The 15988-nt window shown below is 46.8% G+C and overlaps 1 protein-coding gene across 3 annotated transcripts in view; it reads right to left on the minus strand.

The window, feature by feature from the left end:
* PARG (poly(ADP-ribose) glycohydrolase) overlaps positions 1 to 15988 on the minus strand; it is a gene marked incomplete at its 5' end in the record, with an annotated part of 97428 nt that overhangs the window by 75339 nt on the left and 6101 nt on the right. For 2 of the 3 annotated variants that reach the window (XM_081954409.1, XM_081954408.1), the window contains 3 exons: positions 4137 to 4259; positions 5294 to 5459; positions 6370 to 7350. In XM_081954409.1, coding sequence (XP_081810535.1) covers positions 4137 to 4259; positions 5294 to 5459; positions 6370 to 7350 — 1270 coding nt within the window. The remainder of the gene's footprint in view (positions 1 to 4136; positions 4260 to 5293; positions 5460 to 6369; positions 7351 to 15988) is intronic. The other variant, XM_081954410.1, reaches the window with a different exon arrangement.

The following is a 15988-nucleotide window of genomic DNA, read 5'->3' on the forward strand; positions in this document are numbered from 1 at the left end:
CTGATGGAACCAGATAAGTTCCAGACGGAGTTTGGGCCACCTCCTGTGGACCAGACCCGCCCTCGGGTGGAGGACCTGGTAGCCGCATGGAATAGTGCGACTGCCAGGGCCCTAGACCGAGTGGCGCCTTTGCGGCCTCTCCTGCGGCAACGAACCACCCTGGCTCCCTGGTTTACCGAGGAGCTAAGGGTGATGAAACGCCACAAGAGACGCCTAGAGAGTTGTTGGAGATCCTCCCGTTCCGAATTTGACCGAGCACAGGCACAAACCTACTTAAGGACGTACCTTGTGGCATTAAGAGCGGCCAAACGTCAACATTGTGCCGCTCTTATTGCGTCCGCAGATAACCGCCCTGCTGCCCTGTTCCGGGTGACCCGCTCCCTCCTGTTTCAGAGGCCGCGGGAAGCCCCTCTACAGGGCAGAGCAGAGGAATTTGGGAAATATCTGCAGGACAAAGTCGCTCAAATCCGGATGGGATGGGTCCCTTTCAGTGGTCCAGTGGAGACGCCCGAGGCGAGTCTGGAGAGACCATTCTGGGAGGAGTTTGATTCGGTTGTCATCGAGGATTTGGACAGGTTATGTGGACGTCTGCCGACCTACCACATGTTTATTGGACCCGTGTCCCTCCTGGCTTGTACTGGCATCCTGGGAGGTTACACGCGACTGGCTCCTGGGCCTAGTGAACGCTTCGTTGGGCGAGGGGTCTCTGCCGGCCACCTTGAAAGAGGCGGTTGTGAGACCCCTACTCAAGAAGCCTTCCGTGGACCCAACGGAGCCAGCTAATTATCGTCCGGTCTCCAACCTTCCCTTTTTAGCGAAGGTTGTAGAGAGTGTGGTGGCCCAACAGTTTCCACGTCACCTGGAGGAAGATGATTATTTAGACCCGCGCCAGTCCGGCTTCCGGCCCGGGTACAGCACGGAGACGGCCTTGGTCGCGTTGGTTGATGATCTCTGGAGGGCCAGAGATAGGGGTTGTTCCTCTATCCTGGTCCTATTAGATCTCTCGGCGGCTTTCGATACCATCGACCATGGTATCCTGTTGCGCCGACTGGGGGGGTTGGGAGTCAGGGGCACCGTTTTACGGTGGTTCGGCTCCTACCTCTCCGGCCGGATGCAACGTGTGTTGGCAGGGGAGCAGAGATCGACCCTGAGACCCCTCACTTGTGGGGTGCCGCAGGGATCGGTTCTCTCGCCACTCCTGTTCAACACATACATGAAACCGCTGGGCGAGATCATCCGTGGCTTTGGGGTGGGATATCATCTGTATGCTGATGATACGCAGCTATACATCTCCACCCCGAACCACCCCAACGAGGCCGTCGAAATGATGTCCCGGTGCTTGGAAGCCGTACAGATCTGGATGGATGACAACCGACTCAAACTCAACCCCTCCAAGACGGAGTGGCTGTGGCTTCCGCCCCCCCGGTTCAACCAGTTGCTTCCATCTCTGGCCATCGGGGGCGAGCAACTGGCCTCCATGGAACGGGCGCGCAATTTGGGCGTCCTCCTAGATGCCCGGCTGTCCATGGACGACCATGTAACAGCCGTGGCAAGGGGGGAGTTCCACCAGGTTCGCCTGGTGTGCCAATTGCGACCCTTATTGGACCGGGATGCCTTGCGCACAGTCACCCATGCGCTGGTGACGTCTCGCCTGGACTACTGCAATGCTCTCTACATGGGGCTTCCCTTGAGATGCACGCGGAGACTACAGTTGGTCCAGAATGCGGCCGCACGGGTGATTATGGGGAGGACTAGGTACTCCCATGTAACACCTCTCCTGCGCGAGCTGCACTGGCTTCCTGTGGTCTATCGGGTGCATTTCAAGGTTCTGATTATGATCTTTAAAGCGCTCCATGGCACAGGACCTAGTTACTTGCGGGATCGCATCCTGCCCCATACATCCCTACGACCAATCCGCTCACAGAGAGGGACTTCTCCGGGTGCCGTCCGCTAAACAGTGTCGGGGGGCGACACCCAGGAGCAGGGCCTTCTCTGTGATGGGCCCAGCCCTGTGGAATGACCTCCCCCTTGATATCAGGATTACTTCCGATCTCCGCTCCTTCCGTGTAAAGCTCAAGACCCACCTCTTTCAACTGTCTGGCCTGGCTCAACCGTAGTTTATCCTTTTCCTCCTGACAGTCCTTTTTTAAATTGTATTATTATTTCGGGGTATTTTAATGACTAATTTAATTTTTATTATTATTAATGTAATGTATTTTTAATTATTACCTCCTCCATGCATGTATGTATATGTATGTATATGTGTGTATTTTTATGTTTATATGTATGTATGTATATTTTATTGTACGCCGCCCCGAGTCCCTTGCGGAGAGGGTGCGGCTAACAAATTAAATTTCTATTCTATTTCTATTCTATTCAACATGCACAATCTAGAACTTGTTGTCAGCTGCCCTGTGACTCACTATGTGGAAGATCCCTATGTGGAAAATCCATTTGGTCCTCATCATTGTTGGTCCTCATCGCACTTCCTGGAACCAGTTAACGCTGAGTACCAAGGTACCCCAGTAAAATTGGGACCACTTACGCAATAAAATTATCATTTTCTAATACTGAAATTTACCGTATTTATCGGCGTATAACACGCACTTTCCCCCCCGAAAAATAGGGGGCAAATGATGTATGCGTGTTATACGCCGATATACGCCAGGCGATATACGCCAGGTGCACAGAAAAGGATCACGGAGCGCTTTGCCCCAAAAGCAGCTGCTTTTCTGTGCGCCTGGCGTTTAAAACATCCGGCTATCTATCTAAACGCCAGGCGCACAGAAAAGGATCGCGGAGCGCTTCGCCCCAAAAGCAGCCGTTTAGATAGATAGCCGGATGTTTTAAACGCCAGGCGCACAGAAAAGCAGCTGCTGTTGGGGCGAAGTGCTCCGCGATCCTTTTCTGTGCGCCTGGCGTTTAGATAGATAGCCGGATGTTTTAAACGCCACGCGCACAGAAAAGCAGCTGCTGTTGGGGCGAAGCGCTCCGCGATCCTTTTCTGTGCGCCTGCCGTTTAGATAGATAGCCAGATGTTTTAAACGCCAGGCGCACAGAAAAGGATCGCGGAGCGCTTCGCCCCAAAAGCAGCTGCTTTTCTGTGCGCCTGGCGTTTTAAACATCCGGCTATCTATCTAAACGCCAGGCGCACAGAAAAGGATCATGGAGCGCTACTCAGCGGGGTGTGGGCAAGAGGAGGAGAGAATGGATGAGCCGTCTCTCCTCTCCCAGACACCCGACTAAAACACTTTCTTTCGCCCGCGGAAGAGCTCGGGCGGGCGAAAGGAAGCGCTTTAGACAGCGGGGTGTGGGTGAGAGGAGGAGAGAATGGATGAGCCGTCTCTCCTCTCCCCGGACTCCCGACTAAAAGTTAATTAAAAAAAGGAAGGAGGGAAGGATGGAACTGGAAGGGAGGCAGGGAAGGAGGGAGGGAGAAAGGAAGGATAGGAGGATAGGGAAAGAGGAAAGAAGGCAGGCAGGCAGAAGGGAGGGAGGTGCAAGGAAGGAAGGAAGCATAGATAAGCAGGAGGGAAAGAAGGCAGGCAGGCAGGAGGAAAGAGGAAGGAGGGAACTGGAAGGGAGGCAGGAAGGAAGGGAAGGAGGAAGGGAGGGTGGAAGATAGTAGCAGTGAAAGCAGCAGTGTTCATAGTTGCTTTTACTGTCCTTTTACATTATTTACCTTATAAGTGGTAATAATATTAATAAAAAAAAAGTTCTGAGCTACCCTTATTTTGCTTCAAAGTTCTTTATTTGAAATTTAAATTTTTTTCCTGAAATTTCCCTCTTAAAATGAAGGTGCGTGTTATACGCCTGTGCGTGTTATACGCCGATAAATACGGTACTTGTGAATACAGAACAAGCTGGAACCACAGGTTCGTACATCATGAAAGTATTTGCTTATGGAAATGTAATTGTCATTGTTACAAAAGTTTTACTAATTATGAACAGCAAAACAGCTGCCATGGATATTAGATTTATACAATATATTGATGATTACAGACAATGCATCCTGCACATCAGAAACAATTGGTCAACAAATGTGATCCTCCAGTAAGACCAAGATTATAAAGGCCCTTAGAGGGCAGCTAAGAGACACAGAGGATCCTGTTGCTTAAGCAGTAACGTTGCCTCACCTCATCCTCTATAGGATACAAATTCTGTTCTGAGCAAGGCATTTTCACGTGTTTATTGTCCCACGAATCCTTATAATGTGTCGGGAAAGATTTAGGTACTTCTCCTTCCTTCAGAAGATCTACCTGAAACAGAGAAGACAGGCTGAAAAACAGAAGCAAATCACCTTTAAGCTGAAGATCCATATCTGCAACACTTCAAGGTTTCTGCAACCACCAAATCATGTGCCACAGTTGTTTCTCAGCCTTAGCAACTTTTAAGATGTGGGGACTTCAACTCTGAAAATTCTTCTACTCGTTGAAGCCCAAACATTCTAGAAATGTTTATGGTTGGGAAGCATAACACGGAGGCCTTCTCTGACATTCTGTTCCCAAAAAATCTTGTTATTTTTGTACTTTGTATTTTAATTTGGGTATTTAGCTGTGTTACTTGGTGTTGTAGGTACCATTCACACTTTCACAGACTTTAAGCCTGAATATATTTACACATATTTAAATATATTTTATATATATTTACAGAGAATATCTGTAACTATATCTAATTATTTACTTTACTTCATACAATACAACCTATGCTCATTTTACATCAAATAGATATTACTTGATTTTCTCTTTCTCAATGAAGTTGTAGCACGTTGCTGTAATAAAATACAGAAAAATAACACATATTGGCTTAGATATATTCAGAATTGACTAGCAATTTATGTACTGGCACAACACTTCATCTCAAAAAATCTGCTTGTGCAACTGATATAAAACAAGATTTCCTTTCTTCCTTCACCACCTGGAGTCCCATTTGAGCAGACAAATGGGAACAAATGTCTATGGAGCTTCTTAGTCATCCAGGTCATGGTTGCCCCAAAGGTGTTTTTTCAAGAGACAACTGGACTTTTTGGTTTTTCTTTGAAGATATTTCGCTTCTCACTTCCTTACTTTGTTTTAACACAGCACTAAACACAGCACTGTTAATACCTACACTTGTATGAGTGAATGATATCAATTACTCCCAATTTTCACTCTTTCTGAAACCCAGAGTTTGGGAGTGTCAGAATGTAGTACTGTAAGTACTTCCCCAACCTACAAAATGTCAAGATGTAATGGGAGAGAGTGGGTCCAGGCCACTGTGGAGGAAAGATTTGCTAGTAAAGGAAATGTCATACTCTGATTGTAACCGTATGATTGGCAGATGGTCTCAAATGAGGAAGATGAAGCCCACAGACTGGCATTCTTCGCATCTCTTCAATTGGGGTCCCAAACCACTTTTTGTTAGTTGGGAGTGAGGGAGGGGTATATCTACAATGCTTCCTTCCTGGGCGGTGTTCACTCCTGTCATTGAAAGATTAAAACGTTCATTGAAGAAAGAAAAACAATTAGCAAGAAACAGGACCCTAATAAAAACTAAAACCAACAAGGATGAAATACAGGAAATCTGTTATTTACAACAATTTGTAGTGACTGGTTGAACTTGCAACAGCACTGAAAAAAATGGCTTATGACTGTTTTTTGCACTTATGACCAATGCAGCATCCCCATGGCCATGTGATCAAAATTCATACGCTTGGCAATTGTCTCATATTTATGATCATTGCTGCATTCCCAAGGTCATGTGATCCACTTTTGCAACCTTCTGACAAGCAAAGTCAATGGGGGAGCCAGAGTCCCTTAACAACCGTGTTACTAAGTTAACAACTACAGTGGTTTTCACCTAACAACTATAGCAAGAAAGGTCTTAAATGGGGTAAAATTCACAACAGCCATCTTGTTTAGGAACAGCAATTTGGGGCTCCATTGTGGTTGTATGTTGAAACCAGCTGTATTTAGTACTGTCAGCTAACATGTCAAACTAACTAGCCAAATTACTCAATAGCAAAACAGCAGCAATTTCAGTATTAGTGAATCTGATCCTTAAAAGCAATCGAATTCAGAAAACTACAAATGATTCTTCCTTTATTATTACTATATTAGGTGCCCACTTTCAAATTGCAACTTCTGGTATTATTTTGTGAGAATTGTGGATCTTTTGTTTTTTTTATTCCAAGTTTGTACCGACAGAATAGAATAATGGAACAAAGAAAAGCCTTTTAAAAACTCAAGAGAGTTTTGCATCATCCCTAAAACCTCTTCTCCTGTCCTATGCCATCCGGTGATTTTGCCACATTAAAATGGAAAACATCTGTTTGCCATTTTCCTCTGTCCTCTGACCAGGGATGGGGGTGGGTGGAGAGAGAAGCAATACCTTTTCTCATCCCCTCTATGGACCCGTGGGAAATGGGCGGTAATTTTAGAGTCCTTCCTTCCCCCGTGCTTGGCATTTCGGCCCTCCGATGCCAGGTGAGGCGAGGGTCCCAATACTTCCGAGTGCCTTTCAGTATCTTTCCAGGGATTGTCCACTACTTCGGTGTCGAGGCTAAATCGGGCCCCTTCGCTTTTCAGTGGCGCAAACTGTCGCTTTCTGGAATCCGGGTCAGTCTCTGCCCTCTGGAACTGGGTGGCGTTGCCTGGTCCTTCTGACACATCGAGATCTCCATGGTCCTTGAGAAGGGGGCTGATTTCCTCATCCACCTCCGACCCCTGCCAACTGTTTTTTGAGTTATCCACATCCATCGGCGATTCGGGCTCACTCTCCTTCTCAAAAGAGGGCGACTCCCCTAAGCACCCCTGATCTCTGTCCCGAAAGCCATAAAGATCGGATGAAATTGCCAGACAGCCTCCATCAGAAAGTGGGCTCTCCGGGATCAAGTCTACCTCGTCTGGCTCAGCTTTAACACCTACTGGATCCTCAGAGCTGCAATTTTTCAACAGCTGTGGACTCTGTGGAGTTGCTTCTCTTGTAGAATCCCAGTCTTTGGAAGCCTGTTTTAGATTTGGCATCTTTGCAGGGCTGCCTATCGAAAGCTTCCTGGCGGGACAGTTTTCCCGGATTTCAGGACTGGCTTGATAAGCCTGAGTGCCGGTTTTGTACACCTGGTGAACCTTTATGTTTTCCAAGGACTCGCTTGCCTGTCTTTGTTTCAGAGCCTCGGCTTCAGATAGATTATCCCTACAGGTGCCCTCAGCTGGAGGAAAGAAACACTGCTTGGTGCTCATTTCTGTGGATAAATTTGAGCAGCCCTGCTGGACGAGGCCCTCAACCTTTTTGGCATCATGGTTGAAAATGCGATCTTTCTTAACAAAGGCCGTGTGGGACTCTGCTTCCATGTTGCTTCTTTTGCTTTGTCTGAAAAAAAAAAAGAATACACAAGTTGTTGTACAAAAAAACGGAAACACAATTCCATGCCACTGGCCAGGCTGCTAGCAATTGGTATTCCAACATCTGGAGGGCACCCAGTTGCTTATCTCTAAAATATAAAAAAGCTTTTAGAAAGCTTGATTTGAGCATTGCTTTCCTTCTAATTTTCTAGATTAGTTTCTATCCTAATTCCACCATGAGGTCAAAGGACCGTGTACTTCTAAAGTTTAAGTTTAAGTTTTATTAGATTTATAGACCACCCCCTCTCCCCGAAGGGAGGAAGCCCTTGACTTACAACGATTTGTCTACTGACCATTCAAAGTTGCACTGAAAAAAGTGACTTATGACCGTTTGTCACCCTTATGACCATTGCAGCATCCCCATAGTTACCTGATTAAAATTCAGGTATTTGGGAAACTGCCGTGTGTTTATGATGGTTGCAGCATCTCCCAGGGCCACTTGATCACGTTTTGTGACCCTCAGATTATCGAAGTCATTGGGAAAGCCAGATTCACTTTTTTTATATTGTTCAAATTTTATTGATTTTAAAAGTTTTACAGGGAAAAGGGATTATAAGGTTATAGAACATTTTGACAGCTACATCGTGCGGGGGGGAGAAGCCCCCCCAGGTCTCACAACTTTTACAAACAAAAATAGAAAAATATCAGCATTTACATAAGTATTAGCAGTTTTGAGTTTAACACAAAATCATCAGTATGTTTCAATCATTTGTTTTGTGTCACTTCCATAAAGGTACATTGTAACAACAATTGCAATAATGTTTCAAATCACTTTTGTGATCTGAGTCTTCTAGTTGTCGCATCCTTCCCCCCCCCATCCACTGGCAGAGCCTCAGCCCCTCCCTCCTTTGTTTCTTGTGTAACATCCCCCATTTCACCTAAGAGAGCACTGTGTTTTTTAGTGAAAGCCTCTGCTTCCACTACTGTGTTGATTCTAATTCTACTGCCCTCCCAGAAAATCAACATGCCTTCTGGTAACAGCCACCTAAACCCGACCCCATTATTGTATAATTTTTTTTGCTGAGAAGGAATATTTCCTTCTCTTATCTTTTACTTTCTTTGGGATCTGTTTAAGAATGGTTATTTCTTTATCCTTATATTTTAATGGTCCTCCTCTTTGAGCTTCTAGAACCTCATCTCTTGTAGTTCTTCTAAGACATTTAACATGAACTTCCCTTGGAACATTGTGTGTTCTTGCATAGGCTGAATTAATCCTATAGATCAGGTCAATATCCCACCAAAGCTGTTGTTTATCTCTATTAATATATTCTGCTAGTATTGTGGTCATAATCTAAGATTTTCATTCTCAATTTCTGGCAAGTTTTGGAACCTAAGGAAAAAAGACATCCTTTCAAATTCCATTTTTATCATATGATTTCCAAATTCTACATTCCCCCTTTGGATTGTCTTCATCTCGTCTCTCATCCCAACCGCACCCTCCTCCAGTACACCTATCCTCTGTTCATTCCGTATGGTTTGCTGTTTCGTCTCTCTGAGCTGTTCATTTAAGTCCTGCAGTTGTTTTTTGATTTTGTCCTGTCCCTTTAAGATGGATTGAAGCATCTGATGAATAGACAAATCCTTTGCACTCTCTTCAGAGGCTTTAGGTTGCAAAAAAGATCCAGGTTGTGGCTGGTGAGCAATGGGGCTGGAGGTGGAAGATGTTGGGGCCGATGAGGCCTTACCAGGCGGTAACTTCTTTGGACCCATCATAAGGCTCAGAGATAGCTATTGTTCTATGCAAAGAAATGGTGTTTGTGGGAGAGCACAGCCGGTAGGGATCACCAGGCAAGCAAGTCCAAAGGAGAATAAATCGCCTGATACAAAACTAGAGCAAATAGGTGGGTCAAAATATTCCAAATCCAGGGGAAAAACGTATTTGAAGAGGCTCCTGGAAATCTCTGGGGTGGAAATTAGTTGAAAGCCATAAAGTTTTCCAAGGGAGGAGTCTCATTCATAAAGACAAAGGAGAAGAAGGAAGTTGGCCATATTGGCTCAGCCAGTACAGGTGGTCAGGAAACAACAAAATCAAAGTTCATACATAGTTTAGAGAAGAATCAGTTCAGCCATCCTTTCTCTCGCAGTTGTGGTCAAGAAAAAATCCCCCCCCCATTATTTAAGGGAAGTGAAAGTAGATTTTAAACTTTCTCTCTCCCCCATAAAAGGGAGAGATTTTCCAAGTGCTGCTTTTCCAAGGGGGGGGTGGAATTCCCCCCCCCTCTAATCTGAACTCCTCCAGAGGTTGAAACAAAGTCCCCCCCAAAAAAACTGCAGAACAGTCAAAAGAGTAAAGACAGTAAAAGACCTGGGGAGACCCCTTACCTCACCGCGCTTCAGCTGTTTTGTTCGAATTGTTTCCTTCCAGGCTGCGTTCGGCGAAGCGTGCAGTGGCATTCTGCGCGCTCCCTACGCTCTCCGGCTCCTGGGGCAAAGCTGGAGAACCCCCCGCGGCCGCCGCCATTCCAGGGGGTCCCAGCAAGCTGCCCCTACGACAGGGCACCCCTCCAAGGCACCCTGTGCTCCCCCTAGACTTCAGGGGAGCCCACCAAAGCAGCGAAAAGACGGACACACGCGTCCGTCACCCTCGGCTGCCGGAAGTCGTCTCGCCAGATTCACTTAACAACTGTGTTACTCACTTAAATGCATGATTCACTTAACCACTGTGGCAAGAAAGGTCATAAAATGGGACAAACGTCATTTAACTGTCTTGGTTGGCAGATAAAATTTGGGGCTCAATTGTGGTTGCAAGTTGAGGAATTACCCATATTCCTTTTTAAAAAAAATTCTGAGCCTAGCAAAGGACAGGATTCTTTTCTGACTTTTTTTAAAAATATGGTTATTGTTAGCTTCTAAAAGCTGAAAAGCTCCACAACACACAACACAAATAACATGCAATGGGTATAGTGTTTTCTCATAAAAATGCCCAAAATACTGCATTAGGAATGTAAGCTAACAGTTGGGTTAGCAATATATAAACCTGGATGGTAGTACTGTAGCTTTAAGTACTGCTGCAATGTGATTGGTTGCTGTTACCTCAAGCAGCCTTAAGAGGGAGCCAGAATGACTGTTAGCTCTCTGTTTGTTAGACGCTGATCGGTGGATGTATCGTGAGGTACTGTGTTTTTGCTACTGTTAGCTACTTTGTGTGCTGAACTGATTATATGATACTGGACTGTGTTCGAAGGATCATTCCTTAACTGAGAACACCCCGTAGACATGTCATCTCCTCGTTCCATCTCCCCATGATGTCATCCCGTTTGGTTGATGCCACACTCTCCTCTATGCTATACTGCGACAGAACTTTATTCCCTCCGGGAACTCCCCCTTTCCCGGGGATGGCCTTCTGACCTATCAAGACGCTTCCTTTTTTTTTTTTGTAATATATTTTTATTGTTTCTACATTTAAAACAATGCAATACCGCGGAGTCGGGGTGATCATATATTCACATTATGTACAGCTAGTTTCAACCATTAACAGTTATTCTACTTAATACATTGTCTGTCCTTCTGTTTGATCACCATATATACATTTGTTCCAGTCTTGTCATCTTAACTTATACCAGTCATAAAATCTATTCCATTCCTTTCCCGGGGATGGCCTTCTGACCTATCAAGACGCTTCCTTTTTTTTTTTTTTGTAATATATTTTTATTGTTTCTACATTTAAAACAAGGCAACACCGCGGAGTAGGGGTGATCATATATTCACATTATGTACAGCTAGTTTCAACCATTAACAGTTATTCTACTTAATACATTGTCTGTCCTTCTGTTTGATCACCATATATACATTTGTTCCAGTCTTGTCATCTTAACTTATACTAGTCATAAAATCTATTCCATACCTCAAAATATTCTGATTCCCCTTTTATTTTTAAGTTCCAAAGTGAGCCTATCTGCTTCTGCACAGGCCAACACTTTTCTGATTATATCTAGCTCTGATGGTGTATTTTCTTTTTTCCAATGCTGTGCATAGGTTATGCGCGCTGCAGTCAGTATATGTATAATTAGATAGAGTGTATCTTTCTTAAACCCCTCCGGTATTATGCCTAGGAGAAAGGTTTCTGGTTTAAACATAATTTGTTCTCCCACCATTTGTTCTAACCATGATTGGATCATTTTCCAATATTTTTTTGCCTCATTGCACATCCACCACATATGGTAGAAAGTGCCTGGTGTTTTTTTATACTTCCAACAATTTGGGGCCAGATTTGTAAACATTTTAGAAAGCCGTGCCATCTGTAGAACATCTTGTAAAGGTTTTCTTTATACGCCGTAGCCAATGTTAATTTCTGATTAAGTATCCAAAGTTTTTCCCACTTAGCCAATTCCACATTGTAACCGAAATTTTTCGCCCAGGCAACCATGGTTTCTTTGACATGTTCTTCCTCTAGTTTATATTCCAACAAAAATCTATACAGCACTTTGATCAGTCTGTTTTCTGTCTGTATCCACAGTTTATCTAATATTGTGTAGTCTTTGGCAATACCTTCGTTCTTCCTATCCTGTGCATACCTTGATTGTATCTGTAAATAAGACCACCATTCTACTTGAATTCCTTGTGATGCCAATTCTGATCTAGTTTTGATCTCCCCCTGCCTGTTCAATAGCTCTTTATATGTGACTATATTTTCCACGTTAATTAGATTTGGGTGTATGTATGCTTCCATCGTAGATAGCCAAATAGGTATTTTGGTATAGTGGTCATGTTTAATTTTATTCCATATTATTAACAGAGATTGTCTAATGTAATGTCTACTAAAATATTTGTTTGTAGATCCTTTTTCATACCAGAGTAAGGCATGCCAGCCTGCTTGGAGGTCATGACCTTCCAATTTGAGTAACCTTTTATTTCTCAGCATTATCCATTTCCTTAGCCATGTTAATATGGCCGCAGTATAATAGAGTTCCCAATCTGGTACACCAAATCCTCCCTTTTCCTTAGTGTCTTGCATAGCCTTAAGTTTTATTCTTGGTTTTCTTTCCTGCCAGATAAATTTCGAAACCAATTGATTCAAATCTTTGAAGACACCTTTTTCTAATTTAATGGGTATGTTCTGAAATAGGAAAAGAAATTAACTGCAATCCTGCCCATCAGGGACATTTGTAGGTTTTTCCATCTTTCTAGATCCTTCTTAGTTTTATTAATCAGATTGATATAATTGTCTTCTTTGATGGTCACACACCTCAAGACGCTTCCTTAATGACGGATCTTGGGATCCCGAGAGGTGGCATGCGAAGAACAGATTTCTTAGGGGTTTTTTACAGGGGCTTTTAAAGCAAATTTTAAGGGGGGAGGGGGTTGATTCGGATGGCTCAGACAGACTTGGGGGGGAGTCTGCCAGGGCACAGGCCAGCGCTAACTAATGGGAGGGCTGGGAAGGGTTGGGATTCCGGGGGAGACGCTAAGCCATTCCATTGGGGGGGTTCACCATCTCTACTGTTTGTGGGAAAGGCAGATATGGTGGGGGCCGAGGACCAAATGATGTTCGGAGGACGCGGGTTTGCTGTTTAAGAGCGATTGTGCATTCCGACCCTCATCGCCCTTCTCGCACCCCCGGGTGCTCGGGATTACAGGACCCTGGTCTCCGGCTGGTGTCACTTAACGCCAGGTCTGTGGTACATAAGGCTCCCCTCATATACGACCTCATACAAGAGGGTAGAGCGGACCTGGCGTGCATTATGGAGACCTGGTTGGGCCATGAGGGGTGTGTGCCCCTTAGCGAACTATGCCCACCAGGCTTCCGGGCGTTTCACCAGCCGAGAGCCCAGGGCGGGGGGGGGGGTGGCGGTGGTTATTAGGGAAAGTCTCAGACCTCAGGAGGTCACTGTGCCTCAGATAGGCAGGTGTGAGTCCCTGTTTGTGAAGTGGGGCCTTGGAGCTCAGGTGGGCCTTTTTGTTACATACCTGTTTCCCTGCTACGTTTCATTGGCCCTGCCAGAGCTGCTGGATGTGTTAGCTGAATTGGCGATTGATTTCCCCAGGCTCATGGTCCTGGGGGATTTCAATCTGCCTTCCATTGGCGAGACATCTGAGTCAGCTCGGGAGTTCATGGCTTCCATGACAGCTATGGACCTAACTCAGTTAATTCAAGACCCCACACATAATGGGGGACACACACTCGACCTGATTTTTCTCTCTGGGCAGATTCAGGGGCTATTTCTATTCAACCCTTGTCATGGTCTGATCATTTTCTCATCAGGCTTGACTTCCATACCGCTTCCCCTCGCCGCAGGGAGGCGGAACCGACTAGGTGGTTCCGCCCCAGGCACCTGATGGACCCCGAAAGGTTTCTACCAAGGAGGTCCGGGAGATGAAATGCCAGAAAAGATGCCTAGAGAGTGGCTGGAGGGCCAGCCGGTCCAAATCCAAAGGAAGGGGAGGAGCTTCCGGGGGAAATGGCGGACCTTCCCAGAGCTCCGTAAACGATGGGGCGCTCTGGCGGGGATAGCAGGCATTATTGGCCCCCGTTGGTCATCCTGGGGGCCTAGAATTATGTAGTGGCAACCCTGGTTTGTTTGATGTACAGCTGGGATCCGGATGGACCCGCTAACCAGGAGAACGGGAGACGGAGGACAGCTTAGGGATAGGAACACAGAGGCCGAGCTGCGGCAGCCACGGCAGCTGCGGCAGCAAAATGAATAAAAGAACTGACAGAGCAGAAAGGAGACGTTTTGGACGTTTTGGGCGGCTGCCAGGCGGCGGAACAGCGCGACAGCTAAGGAGCGAGCCAGAAAGAGAGAACAACGTACAGGGAGACCTCATCTTACCGGCGATGGCGACAGAGCGGCTGAGACGGCGCTGGAATATCGGGCGCCATATTTCTTTCCAACTGCCAGGTGGAGAGGCCATTGGGGGCTGGAGGTCGGGAAAGAAGCTGCAGGGATCGAAGAGGGAAGCCGGGGGGGTCGCCGGAGCCTCGGGGCGACCCCTGAAGAGCAATAGGTCGAGCAGCTGGCCTTGGCACCTCGTCTACCCCCCCCCCCCCGCTGAGGTGCGATTCCTTCATACTCCAAGAACTGCTTTCGGGCCTCTGGGCCTAAAGAACTGCCTAAAGAACTGCCCTAGGCCTCTGGGCCTAAAGAACTGCCTAAAGAACTGCCCTAGGCCTCTGGGCCTAAAGAACTGCCTAAAGAACTGCCCTGGGCCTCTGGGCCTAAAGAACTGCCTAAAGAACTGCCCTAGGCCTCTGGGCCTAAAGAACTGCCTAAAGAACTGCCCTAGGCCTCTGGGCCTAAAGAACTGCCTAAAGAACTGCCCTAGGCCTCTGGGCCTAAAGAACTGCCTAAAGAACTGCCCTAGGCATCTGGGCCTAAAGAACTGCCTAAAGAACTGCCCTAGGCCTCTGGGCCTAAAGAACTGCCTAAAGAACTGCCCTAGGCCTCTGGGCCTAAAGAACTGCCTAAAGAACTGCCCTAGGCCTCTGGGCCTAAAGAACTGCCTAAAGAACTGCCCTGGGCCTCACTGGTGGAACGTAGATTATTGTGGACTGTGAGGTCTGTCCCCTCCCATCTTATTATTTGCCTTTTAAATATCTCTCTACTTCATTCTTTGTTAATCTTACATCCTAGACCTGCTACAAAGAGAGACCCTGCCATAGCCATAATCATAGATTGGTCATCATCCCAACTTATTCAAGGTCTGACATCCTTCGACTGCGAGGTTCCCCCCTCTCGCAGGCGTGCCCCCCTGCCCTGACGAAGGCCCACCTCAATGAGGGGTTTATTAACCCAGAGAGGTGGAGGAAGCGGGGGATTAGGGGTTTTTTAGTAAAATGTTTTGTAAAGCTTTTAAGGGGTTCCAGGGAGCGGGGAGGGTTGGTTTGGCCCTGGGGTATGGATACAACCAGGCCAACATGTAGGGTCAAGACGGAAGGGAGGGTCAAGACGGAAGGTAGCGAAGCGGAGCGGGTGGGAGGAAATAACATCCCTATAAGGGGAATTCCAATCACGACGGTCGTAGGGAGGGGCAGGCGCGAGGACACCAGAAGAACGTATAGTCGGTTGGCAGACCGGGGCCACTGGATACGCCCGGTCGCTTGCACCAACCCCCGCAGACTAGGTGGACAGGATCAGCAGAGCCTGGGCCTTAGGCTGATGTTATGTAACGCGAGGTCCGTGGTTAACAAGGCCCCCCTCATCAGTGACTTGATCACAGAGGGGGAGCCGGACCTCGCAGGAATAGCGGAAACCTGGTTGGGCCCGGAGGGGGGGTTGCCCCTCAGGGAAATGTGCCCTCCAGGTTACCGTGTATTCCACCAGCCACGGGCCCAAGGTAGGGGTGGGGGGGTAGCAATTATCATCCGGGACGATCTGGCACCGAGAGAATTCACTGTGTCGCAGACATCTGGTTGTGAGTCTCTGGGCGTAAAGTGGGGTCCAGGGAGTCAGTTGGGCCTGTTGATAGTATACCTGGCTCCCCGCCATACATCAACGGCCCTGCCCGAGCTCCTCGAGCGGATCGCGGAGATGGCGGTTGAGACCCCCAAACTACTAGTGATGGGGGATTTCAACCTGCCGTCAACGGGAAAGGCATCCGAGGTAGCCCGGGAATTCATGGCTTCCATGACAGCCATGGGTCTGACTCAAGTAATTCAGGACCCCACT

Source organism: Natrix helvetica (assembly GCF_964273705.1).
Source record: "Natrix helvetica genome assembly, chromosome: 5".
In the NCBI taxonomy this organism is placed as follows: domain Eukaryota; kingdom Metazoa; phylum Chordata; class Lepidosauria; order Squamata; family Natricidae; genus Natrix; species Natrix helvetica.